General features: G+C 45.8%; 1 protein-coding gene across 3 annotated transcripts in view; it reads left to right on the top strand.

Annotated features, from left to right (window-relative positions):
- Window positions 1-655: 655 nt before the first annotated feature.
- The window catches only part of Mdm1 (Mdm1 nuclear protein), a 29392-nt gene continuing 13033 nt past the window's right edge, over window positions 656-17014 (top strand). The window contains exons 1-9 of one of the 3 annotated variants that reach the window (XM_037196743.1): window positions 656-888; window positions 2041-2155; window positions 5417-5787; window positions 6835-6969; window positions 9114-9278; window positions 10825-10919; window positions 10998-11097; window positions 16321-16350; window positions 16673-16848. In XM_037196743.1, the coding sequence (XP_037052638.1) occupies window positions 883-888; window positions 2041-2155; window positions 5417-5787; window positions 6835-6969; window positions 9114-9278; window positions 10825-10919; window positions 10998-11097; window positions 16321-16350; window positions 16673-16848 (1193 nt within the window). In that variant the 5' untranslated portion in view covers window positions 656-882. Of the gene's footprint in view, window positions 889-976; window positions 1115-2040; window positions 2156-5416; window positions 5788-6834; window positions 6970-9113; window positions 9279-10824; window positions 10920-10997; window positions 11098-16320; window positions 16351-16672; window positions 16849-17014 lie in introns of those variants that run through there. The other 2 variants (XM_028869627.2, XM_028869629.2) reach the window with 2 other exon arrangements.

Raw genomic sequence — 17014 nt, 5'->3', positions numbered from 1 at the left:
TGCAGTTTTTTTTTCCTTTAGTTTTTACTCTTTGGTCTTTGCTCTTTTGGGGGGCCTACCACCTAGCTCCCAAATAACCACACACAGAGTCTTATTCTGTGTATCCCTGGCCATCCTCCAACTCTTAGACCAGGCTGGCCTTGAACTGAGAGATCAGTCTGTCATGTCTCCCAGCACTCCCCAGGCAGAGGCAGAAGGATCTCTGTGAGTTCGAAGCCAGCCTGTTCTATAGATAGAATTTTATTATTAAAACGGATAAGAGAAAAAACAAGGCTGAAGGGCTGATAGTTGCGATTCAAACATAGTTTTTTCTTTTCTTTTTTTCCCTTTAAGCCCCAACATTTGCCTTCCCCCACCCCTCAAGGGGTCAGAGGGAGAAAACACCATCAAAAAATGGTGTTTGTGGTCTTAATAAAATTTATTTGAATCTGCCTGAGTACATCCTATGTAGTTTTGGGCCTATCCTTTATGACAGGAGGCTACTGTAACGCGGCTGTCGGTAGGAACTGGTTTTCAGCATGGTATATACTCCCGGAAAAAGCCACTCTGGGTTCTGGTCGTGCGTTCTGGAACGCCGGGCACAGCTCTCCCGTTCTGTGATGTCAGGGAGCTGGAACCTGCAAGGTGGGCTCCTGCGGAGTTCGGCTGACGCGCAGCCCGGGTGGTTGTCACGGTGCTGCGGTGCGGTGCGGGGCGGTGCGAGCATCGGTCCCACACCCGGAGCCTCGGTCCCCGCAGCCTCCTCCTCCTCCGGGGACAAAGCTCCCGCGGCGAGCCCCGCCCACCGCAGTCCCCGCATCCTCATTGGCTGGTTCACCGCCCGCCATCCCTCCCCCGGGCAGCGGGGCGGCGCCCTGGCGAGCGCTGGTTGGTCTAATCGTAATGACGGTAAGGGCTGCCATTGGTCTGCAGGCTGCAGGAGTGGGCGGAGCAAGGCCGGGCGGCGGGGCGGGAGGGCGGCGAGCAGTGCGCCGGCGCGTCGTCGGGGACGCCGGGGCAGCCTCTTGCTAGGGAACCGGTGTTGTCGCCCCGCCCCCTCGGGGGGCTTGTCGTCCCGTTAACTGTCGGCGGGGCCGGTGCGGTAGAGCAGGGCGACATGCCGGTGCGCTTCAAGGTGAGATCCGGGGGTGCTCGGGGGGCTGGTGGCGGGGACCCCCGCCGGGTGAGTGCGGTGCGCGCTTCGGCCTCCCCGAGGCTCCTGGCTTGGAGCCTGTGCTGGGGCGGGGGGGGGGGGGGGGGGGCGAGGATGCTCCGGGCCGTGGTCCAGCGCCGAGGTGCGGGTGTGGGAGAGTTCGATGCGGTCCTGATGGAAAAGTCCTTCTGGGCGCGGGCGCCAGGAGCGGAGGCGAAAGGCTGCGTTCAGGGTAGGTAGGACGCCTGTGGTCCCTCTGACGTTTGCATCCAGCCCTCCCCCCCATTTCCCCGCAAAACTTTTAAAAGTGTGCGTGTGTGTTTTCGAGTTGGGAAACGGGCTCTCAATAAGAGGAGAGCGTGGGTGGGTCTGCAGCTTGCCTGGCTGTGCGTTTGTTTTAGGGGTTGCTAACATTTCCAGGTAGCTGTCTGTGCCTCGCACCCTTCCCCGCAACAGGTGGCCATAGCGTTCCAGAAAACCCCCACTCTAATTCTTAAGGGCTTGTCGACGGAGTGAGAGGGGGACTTGTCTCTCTCCAGTTGCCTTCTATTAGAAGGAACTAGGAGGAATCCATACTCTTATGCACTTGGTGGGAATTTAGGGTAAATCCCTAGTACACTTTATCAGATGAGCTCACCCTTGAGAACCAGCTAGAGGGCAGCCTCTCTGAGCATCAGACTCCTGCTTCCATCCCCCTCAGGTGGTTGGAAGGATTAAAGAGCTACTTAGCCAGGGCTGGGTAAATATTAGCCATTATTAAGGAGCTTGTCTGGGTTTAATTATCATTCTTAGACCGTTTAACACTCTTCGGAGGTTGAGATTTTTCTTTCTTTCTTTTCCCTTTCTGATGCTGGCTTTTTAAAACCCTGTTTATTACATGGTGCTGAAATTGTGCTTTGCAATTACAGGGGCTGAGTGAATACCAGAGAAACTTTCTATGGAAGAAGTCCTATTTGTCAGAGTCCTACAACCCCTCAGTGGGGCAAAAGCACTCATGGGCCGGACTTAAATCGGATCGGTTGGGTAAGTTGAGCAAATCAGTAGCTATTATGACCTGAATAAACCTTGGGTTTTGCTTACAAAGCAATTAAAATCTGCTTGTCACAGCAGACTCATTCATCTGGTTGGCAAATATTTATTGATGCTATACTGTGATCCTAAACTCCTTTATGTCTAGAAAAGAAACTCATTAAAGAAGGCATTTCAGGTTGTATATGAAATAGCATGGTAGCAAACAGGTTGAAGAGTATACTTAAAGGGACTCCCCTTGAGCTTTGTTGTTTTGAAAAAGGCCCTTCTGAAGATGTCTGAGCTGGAACCTGCAAACTGAGAGGGTGGAGCATGGGGAAGAAGGGAAGAAGACTCCCAAAGTCTGGACGAGCGCAAGTGTAGGCAGAGCAGCTTGCCCAGGTTCAGTTAGTGTCAGAGGCAGGACCTGAACTGGTCTGTTTCGGCCGGGGCCCATGAGTTCAGAGCTATGCTCTTCTTATTAATTTCCTTCTTCTCCAGACCTCAGAGAATGTGAGCCCTGGGCTCTACCCTCCCAAGTAGGCCTCAGGAAGCCACGCCGCACAGGATTGTTGGGGAGGGCCAAGGGCGGCATGGCTTGGTAAGGGTTTTACGTACACAGGTCAATACTTAGTGTGGTATGGATGGTGTGCGCGAAGGCCTGATGGGTAAGGCATCAAACGTGAGGTATTTGAAGCCAGGGAAAAGTTAGACTCACACTGAGGGCACCAAGCCGGGAAGGCAGGAAAATAAGGCATGTGCTTAGATTAAGTTTGGAGACCCGAAGGAAGCGTGGATAGCTCTTTAGGTAGTTCAGGGCCTGATCTCAGAGGCCCCGATTCTCAGGCAGCCTGCTGGGAAACCTCTCTGCTCCTATGTCCTGTACTTTGGAGGGTTTGTTCAATCAGGAATGCAGACTGGTCTTCATGTATAGCCATCTCATTGAAGGCCCGAGGGGTCTGACTGGACACCGGACAGTTGGTTAACTTGCTTAGTTGTCCTTTGGCATTTTAGCTGAGGTCAGCTGCATCCAAGGGTCCATGATGAGAGGAGACCTTGAAGGTGGAAACCACTTCAGAGCAGGGGACACTGTGAAGGAAGTGATGGCTCAGAGGTGGGGGGCATAGGAATTTTAGGTAAGCACAAGGACCAGCGTGAGGATTTCAGGCCACTCGGAAATGGAAGTTGGAGGCTACCAAGGAGCAGCAGGCTTACCTAGGACTCACTGTCCGGCCTCTGAGTACAATTCATCCCTCACCACCAAGGGCCTTTGCTGGAGCTGGGAAGACAGAGGGCAGCTGATCGGAGGGTCTTCCGCTTTGCTCATTCCCCAGATCCCACCCCTTTGTTCCAGCAGAAGTCTAAGGCAGTGGTCTTGCATGCCTTTGTTTTGTTTTCATACTTCCTATCATAATTAGAGGGGCCTGGGAAATGGCTCTGAGGCTAAGAGCACTGGTGCCCCTGCAGGGGACCCGGGTTTGGTTTCTGGAACCTGCATGGCAGCTCACAACTGTCAGTAACTCTAGTTCCAGGAGATCCAACCCCTTCCGGCCCCTCAGGGCACCACTCATGTATGCCTTATACATACATACATACAGGCAGGCAAAACACTCCGGCACATAAAATAAGGATAAAAAAAGGGATTTAGAGGGTAGCAGAGTATATAGTTCAGTGGCAGAGTACATGCCTAACATATGGGAGGCCCTGGGCTTGATCCCCAGGAGTGCCCCCAAAGTTAAGAGAATCTTATTGACCTCCCTCCCGTTTTAAAATTGATCTTTAATTTCTTTCTAAGCTTCAGAGGATGCATATTTTGGTGGCGCTGCCTCCTCAGCTCAATTCAGTGAAATACAATTTGCAAAGCCACCCTCTTGGGCGACCTGACTTGCCAAATTTGAGCGACTTCCTGTGAGAAAAGTCGAACTGTAGGCTTTGGTTCGAAGTGCATTCATGCATTTCCCAAGCGAGCTCTCCACACCTGAAGTGTATGGCGGTTGGAAAAGCGCGAAATCAAGGGCTGCTCCTTGGTTATCTCCAGCCTTTGCTTTCCTGTGAGATAGTGTCCCTTAGGAGGGCCTGTGCGCTCTTGTCCCTTTGTCTCCCTAGCCCTGAGTTCTTGTGGTGTGTCACGGTGGCCCACCACAGGTAGCATCAGGCTGCTTGAGATGTGCTAGCGTCTTCTGGGAAGTGGCCGCGGGACCCAGGTAGGCTGTAGCGAATAGAAACACAGAAGGCAGGCAGAGCAGGGTCACCCGTGGAATTCGGGATCTAGAGAGTGCTCCTTTCTGCTCACCCCACCCTATGAGAGATGTCTTTCTGTGCCTGTCCACTGATGCCTTTCTAGTCCAGGGAAGCCCATGAGCGCGGGACCCTCGCTTCAATGGCAGAGCAGCTCAGAGAGAGGTTTGGGAGCGGAGGGTTTACCTCATGTCAGCCTTCCTGTCGCCTTTCCTTCTGCTCTGGTCTTACTCTTCCTCAGGTGGAGCAGCCCTCTTCCTATTTAAGGAAAAGCCCCGAACTAGGGCATTCGTTCAGCGCTGTCACGGACTCCACCTACCTCAGTAGAAGGCGGAGGTCCAGTTTGGTCTCTGCAGCCGCTGGACAGCGATGGAGAGAAATTGTATTGAGCTCTTGTGACGGGGTCACTCTTTAGTTCTCAGGAAATCAAGGCGAAGGCGAACCAGGAGCGAGCCTGGTGACATCTCATCCTCCTCGTCTCGGTCGGTTCTGCACAGGAGAAGCTTTGTGAAAGGTTCCGGATCTGACAGACCCGGGCTTGTTGTTCTAACTAGAACAGGAAAGTAACCAGAAACGGAGGCAGCACACTTCCTGGCATGCCAGGTCGCTCACCTTGTGATGCCCGTGACTTGTCCAAGGACAGCTGGGACACTGTGACCTCCTCAGTGTTCAGCTTTAATACTGCTTTAAAGCAGAACCAATAGTTGATGTCGAAAACTATACTTAGTTTTTTAAAGTCCTACAATCTGGAGGAATTTGTGTGTGTGTGTGTGTGCACATGTGTGTGTACGCACACCACAGGGCATGTGTAGAGGTCACGGAACAGCTTGTGGGAGTTGGTTCTCCTTTATACCGTGTGTGTCCTGCGGATTGAATTCAGGTCGTCAGGCTTGGTGGCAGGCGCCATCTTGTTCTCTCTCAACTGAATTTTAAGCTTCAGCTCTCTCCTCACAGGTTTTATTAATCACAAATTTTAGTAAGAGCTCTTCCCGACTGTGAACTTTGGAAGTAGCAACTTTTCTGTGCTATGTTTTGTAGGGATCACGAAAGAACCAAGTTTTATTTCAAAACGAAGGGTTCCCTACCATGACCCTCAGATTTCAAAATCCCTGGAGTGGAATGGAGCCATCACAGAGAAGGATATGGTTGTCCCACCAGAACCCCAGACCCTCCAGACACCAAAACCACAAGAGGCAGAGCCAGAAGAAGATGCTAACCAAGAAAGAGCTCTCTCCTTAGAGGCTTCCAGGGTTCCCAAGAGAACTCGATCTCATTCTGCAGACTCCAGAGCTGAAGGAGCTTCAGATGCCGTGGGACAGCACCAGGATGCAATAAGAAACCACGTACCAGATGATGAAGTGAAGTTGGAACCGTCCCCCCAACCTCTGGCGGAGAGTGTAGATCCCAGGGTAGGAACACCCGTCATATTTCTTTAGAAAGTGACAGCCTCTATAGGTTTTGCCATCATTTCATAGTACTCATTGTGTATTTACATGTTTTTCTTGTCATTATTTCCTTGCCTCGTGTCTCTGGTCTAGATGCCAGCAGGCTGCTGAGAGTTACTAAGCATGGCTGTTTTCTTCACACTCCCTGTTTTGTGCTGGTTGTCTAAGTCACGCCTTCCCGGGATGAACACTCTGTCTCGGGATTTTATTCTCCCGGGACTGGCGCCCGAGTCCTAAGGGCTGAGGTCAAGCTGCGGCAGAAGGGGAGAAGGCCGTTTCCCTGGCCGGGGTGCTCAGCTGACTTCTGCCTTATCCTCATTTCACTTTCTTACTGTGTACCGGGAGGCGACAAACAGAAGCTCGGTTGACGGGAGGGGAAGGAAGGAGCCTTCTGGCTGGCTCTCAAAGGCCTCGCAGTCCTGTCCTCTTATGTCACAGCTGGCCTGCAGCAGGGCCCCGGCAGGCACATAAGCAGAGGCGGCGGGGTGGCTGTGGGAATCTCACGGCCTCCTACATCTCATTCTTCAGGCTGTTGCTCTTTCCCTAGCTTTCTCCAGCCACTGACTGGAACCCTGGAACCATTTAAGGGTGCTGGAGGAGGATCTGTGGCTTGTTGAGAGAGCCGGGGGATGTGGGGGGACCATGGAAGGTGATGCGTGAGCTTGGTGGTTCGAGGGAAGGGTGCCCACAGAAGTGTGTGGGTAGGGCAAGGTGCTGTGATCTTTTTGATATTAGATTTAATTGTGAATGACTGGAAGGAAGGATCTGAGCAATACTATTTTTTTTAGATGCATAATAGTTCCTTGACATTTTTATTAAGAAAGGAATTTTAAATATTTTGACAGTTGAAAAGTGATTAGAAGTTAAAACTTTACTATACTGTATGTATATAGTTAGCAATACTGCTGTATGATACAATGAAAACTTAAGGGGATACATTTCATGTTACATGCTTTATAGTTTGTGGAGCCAATTTTAATAGTTCTGGATGGGTTTTCTTCTCCCCAACAGTTGGATAGGCATCTCCGTAAGAAAGCTGGATTGTCCGTTGTTCCCTTGCACAATGCCTTGAGAAACTCTGAGTACCAAAGGCAGTTTGTCTGGAAGACCCGTAAAGAAACTGCGCCCGTGTTTGCAGCCAGTCAGGTAGTTTAACAGCGCGATACGTTTCTGAGCGTTCTAACCTGCTTCAGTATCACAGACTTATGTGGAACTTATTGCTGAGAGAAAGTAGGAACCGACCGAGGCCTGGTTCTAGGTTCTGGAAGACAGAGGCGAGTTTTGCTGGACTTTGGCTCTCTCCCCCTTACGATTTCTATAATAATGTACCGTCCTGTGCTACTGATGGTCCCCATTGCCAGAGCCGCTAGGCAGGGGACAGGACAGTGAAAACCCTAGGGAGCGGTAAGTGTCCATGTGCCAAAAGATCTCTTTAGCTTACTTTTTAAACCATTCAATTGGTTATATTCTGAACTGCTGTTTATTTGACTGATGTTCGGCATGATGTGTATTTTTTTTTAAGAAAGATAACTGCTTTGAATATTTAATAAATGTAAAGTATGTTGAAAGTAGCACTCGATATAATTGTTGCCTTGAATCAGCTGAACGATGACGGGGATTGAATTTAGCTCTGTTTGTTTCTCATTATATTTAGATTAGATTAGATTTCATTATATTCTCGTGCAGTTTTAGCATTTTATTACCTTGCTAATAAACATTCTGTTAACTGCTGCTGTCCTCGGGAGACTTGTTAGCCTCTGAATTCTTACTTATCTTAACTGCCATGTCCATGTGTAATAGCTCCAGAAGTCCGTGACAGCTTCAGTTTTTTTTTCTGATCGTGGTATTTTTCTTTGATAAGGCTGTGTACCTTTACATGCCCTTGATCCATTTTGCCCGTATTTCAGTGCTCAGTGTTTACTCTGCTTCTAAAAACTGAGAGGATGATAGATAACAGCAGGGTAATAACATCTGTGATCTTCCACGGTCATATGCACACCACTGATGATGTATGTCGTGGCAGCTTTGTTTAGTTGTTATATGTTTTAGGATCATATGAGGTGTAACACAAAATGATGTGTTCTCTTTTTAGGACCTCATAAATAGGTGCAGTATTTCGTCTGCTTACTTGCTTGCAAGTGTTCTTCGATATTAAGTGTCCCTAAGAGATACCTGTGACTTGAAAGTGATGATTCGTTCTCATAGAGCATTTGACCTATAAGCTAGAGCTGATTCAAGTCAGAGATTTCTCCACAGATTTTTTCATGCCGATGGAAGCATTTTGCAGAAGTGTTTTTTTCATAGGATCAGAAGTACAACGTAAAATAAACCGCCAGCGGTGTCTTCATTAGTGATTCCATTGCTTTCATTAGCGAGGCTTTCAAAGGGTTTCTTTGGGAAGCAAACGCTCTTTGGAAGTTCAAAGCGCCTTGGCTTTGAGGTCTGGAGGAGCTCACTGATAAGCTTCCGGCGCTCTCTAAAGGAGCCATCGGCTTTTAATCAGGGGCCTTTTCTTAATAAGGTTGTCCTACTAATCCTGAAAGGAGTTGGAATAGTTTGGGCCGGAAAGCCCGTGAGGTTGTAATGGTCCTGAGGAGATGGTTTGGATTGGGTCTGTGTGAAGATGTGCTGTTCAGTGGTACAAGGCAGCAGTGGTGTATGTCCTGCCCTGCCCCCTCCCAGAATTTCACTGTCATCCATGGTGATACACCAGCACGTGGAAACCATATTGAATAGTATGGATGAAAGAAAACATTTAAAAGAGAAATGTAGTAGTTCTTGGATGTTCTCTCTTGCCTTAATGACAGGGCAAAACCTAAGCAAGAAACAGGCAAGAAAAAAAAAATCCCGACTGAACAAATCAGGCACCATTTTAATGTTTTAGAAAAAGGGGAATTCTGGCAGGAGAAACATAATTTGTAGAGCTGACAACAGTTACTTTAATAAAGCTAACGTCTGTTCATATTATGAAAATATGTTTATTTCATTATCTCACTACAAACTGGTGGGAGGAAGTTGGAAGGGAAAATCAGACAAAGGAGTATGGTTTATTTTTGCTTAAGTAACATTTTGCTCGTAATTTGACTATTTATTAAAAACATAGTTACAAGTATAGAAATTTGCCCTTTGGCTACTAAGGACACACTTGAAATGAAATCGCAGTCATATACAAGTTTGCCTTTTTGTGCACTACAATTCAACTTCTAGGAGTTTCTAAGAGCAATTAAACACCTAAGTTCTGTGTCACTTGGAACCAACCAAAAACTGAACTTCTTTTTGTTTGTTTTCAGGTTTTCCGTAATAGAAGCCAAATTGCCCCACAATTCCAAGGCAGTACATTCATCCACGAGACTGAGTACAAGCGGAACTTTAAGGGTCTATCTCCAGCGAAGGAGCCAAAGCTAAGAGAGGCTTTGAAAGGAAACGGTGGTCTTGAGACGTTGTCTCCAGAGAAGGTATCTGCTAACTCCCAGCCTCTTCACAAAGGCTTCCCACTCCCCCTGGCTTCTTTTGTTACCACCTGAGCTCTCTTTCTTCTGCCAGCGTTAACTCATTTGTTCATTAAAGGCCAGATGTTCGTTGAGTACTCATGAGGAGCCAGGTCCTGTGTAGGTATGCGAGCGCAGGATGCAGATGCAGCAAGGCTGTGCAGCGCTTAGGCTGCTGGGAGAAAGACACATAACTAACCTTAATAGAGCATGGCCATACTTAGCAGTAAGCAGGTAAGTCTTCCGTGTTAGTGCCAAATGATTGACCGTGTGGTGACGGGAGCTGCAGGGCAGTAGGAAAGCTGGGAATGTGCATTTGAAAGTCGTAGCTATTAAACAGAACACACATTTATTTTAAGATCAACTTTTTATTATGCTAAGTTGTAGCTAGTATAATTAATATCATTTACTTCGGTGAATATGAACACCTGGGTGTAGCTAGAGTTTTTCTGCCTTGCCCACAGTCAGGACAAATCTTTGTCACCTGCCAGTCCCACAGCCGCTCAGACCCAACCAAGTAAACACAGAGACTTACATTGCTTACAAACTGTATGGCCATGGCAGGCTTCTTGCTAACTGTTCTTATAGCTTAAATTAATCCATTTCCATAAATCTATGCCTTGCCACATGGCTTGTGGCTTACCGGCGTCTTCACATGCTGCTGGTCATGGCGGCGGCTGGCAATGTCTCTCCGCCTCAGCCTTCTGCTTCCCAGAATTCTCCTCTCTCCTTGTCCCACCTACTTCCTGCCTGGCCACTGGCCAATCAGTGTTTTATTTATTGACCAATCAGAGCAGTTTGCCATACAGACCATCCCACAGCACCTGGGTTTGTATGTGAACTTATAGGTATTCTAAGTTATGACATCAGGATAAAAATCACTGTGCAGATTATAGGAAAATGAAATATAAAATATTGTTTTTTGTCTTCTGTAGTAATGTTATATGATACTTTGTGGTTAGAAAGTATTATGACTAAAAGTATATTATTATTAGAAAGTAAATGACTAAAAGTAAAATTATATACCTATGTATGTGCATGTGGATACAAATGCTCGCACACATGCATACACACATGCATACATGTGTACTCAAGCATGCCCCCACACATGTTCACTAAGCACACACATATACATTCTTATGACCTATGACCTTCATAGGGGTGGAAAGTGTTATTCCGTAAAGCACTGTGGTAACTTAATTAGCAAAACTTTAATTACTGAACACTTGAATGTAAAGTTAAGGACGAAGTAAAAATCTGTTCACTATGTAGTAGCTTTGTTTGCTTAATATTTAGATGGCATTTGTTAATCTTTAAAAAACAAAACAACAAAACCCTAGTCAGGGATCTCAATTTGTTGATTTTTTTTCTTGTTTTCTTTAGTAGCTAAAACATCTGAAAGCAAAACTGTAATAGGATCTCCAAGCCTGCCTTCATAACATCTATGTTTTTATTCTATTGTATGACTCTCTAAGCATAAACACTTAAATTATTTCCATTTCAATATAACAAGGCAGACGAGCCTTTAGAATTAGATGTAGAGATGGGATCAGAAGACTCAGATCAGCCTAAAAAGAAGCTTGCTCCGTGGAGACACCAAAGGCTTGGGTATGTATTCTATAAGGAGATGGTCATTTTTGGGTGGTCAGCATGCTAAAGTACTTACTTCCATTCTGTCTCTCTTAGCAAGGTGAATTCTGAATATAGAGCAAAATTTCTGAGCCCAGCCCAATATTTCTATAAAGCTGGAGCTTGGACCCGCGCGAAGGAGAACGTGCCAAGCCAGGTGAGCCTGTGATTCACATTTCTTCCAGCCTGTCCAACAGTTTTACAATGAGTTTCATTCACAATTTCGAGATGAGCGATACAGTAATAGCGCTCCAATTTCAACTGTCTTAAAATTGTAGGTAGTAACTAACAACTTAACCAGTGGGTTCACTGTTTTTATACCAGTGGTTTCCTTAGAGATTGATATTTATTATTAAAGTCATTCTTTATTACCATCCAATAGCTGAGGGTTTTAATCAGTTCAGTTTGCATTATGGATTTGTTTCTCATGACATTCAGACCTCCAGTCTTCAACTGAGGGTCACCATCCAATCAATAATGTATAGACAGCAAGGCTGCTGACCGTTTGTACCATTGCAGTGTGTAGGAAAGGGTGGGCATAGCCTGAGCTCATTCAGTTTCCAGTTCTACTCTCGGGGTGCCCTGGCATAGGGGAGACACTGGGGATCTAGACAGGCTGGAGGAAAGGGCCGTTATTTCCCAGTGCTGAGAGGTGGGGCTCCTAGCATAAATAGTGGAACAATAGGATTGTCATAGAATTAGTATCTTAAGAGTGTATCCTGACAGTTTTCGACCTTTTCCATGTGCACAAGCTAAATTAAAACATTCCTTAGTTGGGTTATATAATAATAGACATTCTTTTCCATCCATCTTTCCAAAGAGGGTTCATTGGATAGGGAATGCATTTGTCTAGCTCAGTGCTTAGCACCGTGGTTGGCAATTACGTGTCAGCCTCCGGGGTCAGGTGTTGGCCCCTTTGAGTTGCTGGTTCTTTGAGCTGGCCTCTCCCAGACAAATGGCTGCCTCTCCTGCCTCAGCGTTCTGTTTCAGTAGGTTTCTGGATTTTTTTTCACTTCAGCTACTCTTGGTACCTGTCTCCCTGAGCCTCATGCAGGCTACATGGGACAGAGGTAGAGTGCCAGCCCCCATTTCGTCTGGGCCATTTGCCTATTCACTCTGGTGAAATCAAATAAAAAAAAAAAATTGAGCATCAGAAGCAGTAAAGGCTGGAGAATGGATGGGGACCCCCAAGCTCTTGGATGGCTTATTAGTATTCCAGGTCTTGACAGAGAGAGTGTGTCTGGGGAAGTGGGCAGGGCAGGAGGAATCGGAGGACGCAGAACAGAGTGGCTGCCGAAGGCTGGTGGACAGGGGTGAGGCCATGAGAAAGTCTTGTGTTAGATCCCTGGCTAGCGTGAGACTCCTTAATAAGGTGAGTTGGTGTTTAGGCCTCAGCTCGAATGTTTAGTGTTTTCAGAGACTGGAGAGATGCTGAAGTCAGGAGCCGTTCCTTACATTGAGCTAATGGAGGAGAATGTGTTTTGTCAGTTTTACCTAATATGACATCTGGATGCTGTAATCTCTTGTTACTAGAAGTGATAGGTATATAAACTAGGGGTGAAGTTTGCCTCAACCTCTTTTATCAAAAAACTGAAACTTAAATTGGTGATAGAAAGAATAATGATTCTCTAAAAATCAGTGAGCAGTTTTTATTAACCAAGTTACAGACATCTAATATGGGCCATATTTTGCTGAAATAGTAGTTTTTTTTTCTGGACAGTTATTTGTGGTATGTGACTGATGATAACAAAGTGTCAGTACTCTGTCATCCCCTCCCTCCGGCATTTTTTGGTGTGTGTGCTATGTGTGTGGGTGTATGCAGTGTGCGTACATGGCTGTGCACGTGGAGGCCAGAGATTGGTGTCACTCACCACATTACTTTTTGAGAGAGCATCTTCACTGAACTCAGAGCTCACTGATGGGCTAGACTGGCTGCCACTGAGCTCCCAGGATCCTCCTTTACCTTCCAGTGTTGGAATTATACTGCATAAGTGGGCAAGCACTCTAACCACTGAGCCATCTCTCCAGCTTTCAATCCTTACATTAACTCACCTTTTGGCTTATAATCTTCTAGTTCAGACACAGTCCTCCTTTTATAGTTTTAGAATGCTGCATTTTTGGAATCCATTTTAAGCAAAACTGTTGGGCGTTTTCTCCTAAGTTCCATATGCTTATTCATTGAATGTCTGTGTAGTTGGTTTTGAATGTGGTTGTGTATTCCACATCTGTGCAACGTTATCATCACGCTGCTGCTTTGTAACGCTCTTAAGAGAACACCCTGTGCCTTTAATAACTGAGTCTGTTTTAAGTTCATTTGTTTTTGGTTTTTGGAAAAGGATCTGTCCTTGGGCTCATAGCAAACCTCCTGCCTCAGTCTCTCCCATGTAGATATTACAGACATATGTCACGATGTCTGGCTGGCTATTGATGTGACTTTTAGGACATTTGGGACTTTGATTCTAGATAAAGATCCACATTGGAGATTTCCTGTAATTCAACAGATGCTGTAAGAACTATCTAAAAGATGACTCCTCATTTGGGGGGCACGATTTTTGAGAAAAAAATCTTTTAGTTTTTCTGAATTTGACACTTCTGCATGTAAATTTTAAATGATTTAGTTCAATTTGGGAAAAATAATTCGGTAATGAAAACATTCTATTTATGGTGTTCAGATTGTGTGTGTCTGTTGTCTGTCTGTCTGTGTGTGTCTGTGTAGGCCAGAAGAGGGTGTTGTGTAACCTGGAACTGGAGTTTTAAGTGGTTGTAAGCCACTTGATGTGGGTTCTGGGAACTGAACTCTGGTACTATACAAGAGCAGCAAATGCTTTTAACCTCTGAGCCATCTCTCTACCCACTGTTTAAAATATTTATGTCCTGTCATTGGGTGGCATTACTGTGTGGATTGTTTAGTTGGGAGTAATTTATTCCCATCCTTTATAGTGGTCCTGGCCATTGGTCTTAGGGGTTATTTCTGGAGTTCACACTCAATTTCCCCCTCTTGCCCATAGAACATCTTACTTTGAGAGATGTCGGTTTCTTCAATTTCCATCTTAGCTTAGAATTATAGATATTTAAATGTAAAACTGAAATGTTAGTGCTGACATTATTAGGAAGGATGGCTAATGAAGAATTGTGAAAGCCTTGGATTTGTATATCATAAGTAGATAGAACTGAATGGTTATACTGAATTTCCATAAATAATTGGTATCAAAAGTGGATCGCTGGATGAAGAGTGGTTCTTCATCCACCCTCTCATGTGTGAAGCATTTGGGGCCTCCATGTGAATAGGATGTAGTCTCCTTGACTGTTCCTTCCCATGGCTCAACATTCAAGGCTGTGCTGATCAGAGCCCCCTTAGGGCCTGTCCTTCCGTTTGTACCTCACTTGTCTATTAGGATGCAGATTGTGATTAGGGTGATAATGTAGATCCAAGCCTGCTTCCTTGGTCATTGTGAGCCCACTGAGTCTGAGAGTTCCTTGGCTCTGGTCACTCTTTACCTCTGCTGCTCAGTCCACACTCTGTACAGTGCAGAATTCCTGCTTCAAAACTGCGCTGCCCCTTCCTGCCACAGGTGCCCAGGTTCACGGAGAGAGACTCTGAGGATACAGGAAGTGATCCTAAGGCTTGCAACTGTTAGGTAGGCGATGAAACATTTGATACGTGGGCACTTCCATGAGGCACCTCATAACCGGTTTCCTAGTCATTCGGAATGCCCTGCTAGTCACTCAGCCATTTAAACCAGACAACTTAGTTCTGCTGTTGGTGTAAAAACTCCACTGCCCATTTCCCTGGAAGTCTAGGAGTTGATAGAACTGATCTGTGCACATAGTTCACTTTCGACAGCGAAGAAGAGTAGGGTTTCAGATCATCCCTCAGGATATTTTCAAGTTTGTCTGCATAAGCGCGGTCTGCTGGGTCTGTATGGTCTCCTATGCTTTCGTAGGTGCTCACTTTGAGGTGGGTCTTCCCCTAGACATGCAGTGCTCTCCATCCCTTGTTTCCAACTGTCTTCTAAGGAGCCCTGGGTAGTTTCCCCAATGGCTTTTGCGTCGCGGGTTTCATCGTTTATTTTCCTCTGTTGCCTTTAAGTGAGCAAGCGGCACTAGTGCTCAGTCCTCCAGTAGTCCGAGAGTCTTACCTTAATGGTAGAAAACGAACACACTTTCGGGCTGGAGAGATGGCTCGGCAGGGGAAGAGCTTGCTGCCAGCCCTGCCAGCCTGAGTTTGGAGAGCTGACTCCCTAAGGTCGGTTGTCCTCTGACCACACACACATGCATGCACACACGCAGACACAGACACGTGCACACACACACACACACATACACACGCACAAGTGTAACAGTACTGCTGCTAAAGAATAAGGCAGTGATGATAATGCATAAACAGCTTTTCCCCCATGAAGATTAAAAAAAAATGACACCATTAACAGTCATACCCAAAATAAATCGTCAAGGGATAAAGGAGTTTACAAAAATATGGAATTATCAGTGGCAAAGTTGTTAAATATAAAAACAACCAAGATTTTAAAAGCTGAATTTTAACAACTTAGCTTTTTGCGTTGTGGTTTCTACACTGTACATTTGCATTTAGAGAAGCCAGCCAGCAGGTGGCGGTATGATGTGTAAAATAAAAGGGTTTCTGATGGGTAGTGAGGTCCTTTTCATAGGAAAGGATGCTATTTACAGACTAGGGCATGCCAAGTATTTTATAGTTCATCATAATGTTTAAAAACATCTTGTTGTTGAATATACAACCATTATTTGGTAGGGATTTCTATTCAATTATATATTTAGTTAACACTTTTTTTTTGAAGTAGAGGTTTTGCTGACTCCAAGGAACCTGAGGGATTTGGAGAGGGATTCTCACAACTTCAGTGTATCTTGTCACAGGAGCAGCTGGGCACAAAGCTGGGAGAGTAGGCCAGGCTGGGAGTTACTGATGTAAGCATTCTCAGAGGCGGGGAGCTAGGAATAGCAATCAATTACCTGTTACAACACCATCCCAGCCAGGGATGGGGAGCTAGGAATAGCAATCAATTACCTGTTACAACACCATCCCAGCCAGAGATGGAGAGCTAGGAATAGCAATCAATTACCTGTTACAACACCAGCCCAGCCAGGGATGGGGAGCTAGGAATAGCAATCAATTACCTGTTACAACACCATCCCAGCCAAGCAAGAATGTGGCTGATCCTTGAGGCGGTATTAAGATGCCTTGGTTACTGAGTTAAATGTTACTAAGAATACAAGAAATATTGATTGGCAAGTTTATATATATTTAGAAGGAGGAATAATAAGGTACAGCATCTCATTGATTCCCATTAATACTATTTTATGGCATTAACCTGTCATTAAGTGTGTCTCTGTATTCCTCCCCTAGGGTTCTCTAAATGCCATGTGGTATGCAGAGGTTGGTTGCTTTTGAGTTCTTAAACACTATAATAATGCTTAGACTACCTGTGTAATTTCATTTGCAATAAAAAAGTATATGTCAATATTTTTCTTAGCTGCCACAAATGTCTCCTTGCCTGCTAGTCTGAAGTAAATTAACTGCATTGTGCTTTAGCCCAGTTGTCTTAATTTCTGCTTAAATGCATAGTGTATGTGGCTTTTATTTTTGCCTTCCTTTCTCATTGGACTTTGACTGTATTTGTGCATTGACTGTAATATGATGTCCTTGTTGATATCTGTAAAGGAGCCTTGACAGATGACATCTGTGCTCTTTGGTGTAGGTGAAGGAGCTCCGAGAAAAGGCTGAGTCTTACAGGAAGCGAGTTCAGGGAACACATTTTTCTCGGGACCATCTGAACCAGATTCTGTCCGATAGCAACTGCTGTTGGGATGTCTCCTCCACCACGAGCTCAGAAGGGACCATAAGTAGCAACATCCGAGCACTGGATCTTGCCGGGTGAGGCGCTCTTTGTGGATGGTGAGAAGAGTGTGTTGTAGCTTATGCTCATTGTAGAATGACAAAGGGAAAATGAGCTGACTGCCCACAATCTGCCTATTATATTACTCAAATGGTTTTCTTATTATTTAAAGCTTATTCTCTGTGACACATACAGCTATATTAT

This window comes from Peromyscus leucopus, chromosome 18 (genome assembly GCF_004664715.2).
Source record: "Peromyscus leucopus breed LL Stock chromosome 18, UCI_PerLeu_2.1, whole genome shotgun sequence".
In the NCBI taxonomy this organism is placed as follows: domain Eukaryota; kingdom Metazoa; phylum Chordata; class Mammalia; order Rodentia; family Cricetidae; genus Peromyscus; species Peromyscus leucopus.
Note: the sequence above shows the minus strand (reverse complement) of the source record. Positions and strands in the feature narration are given on the sequence as shown.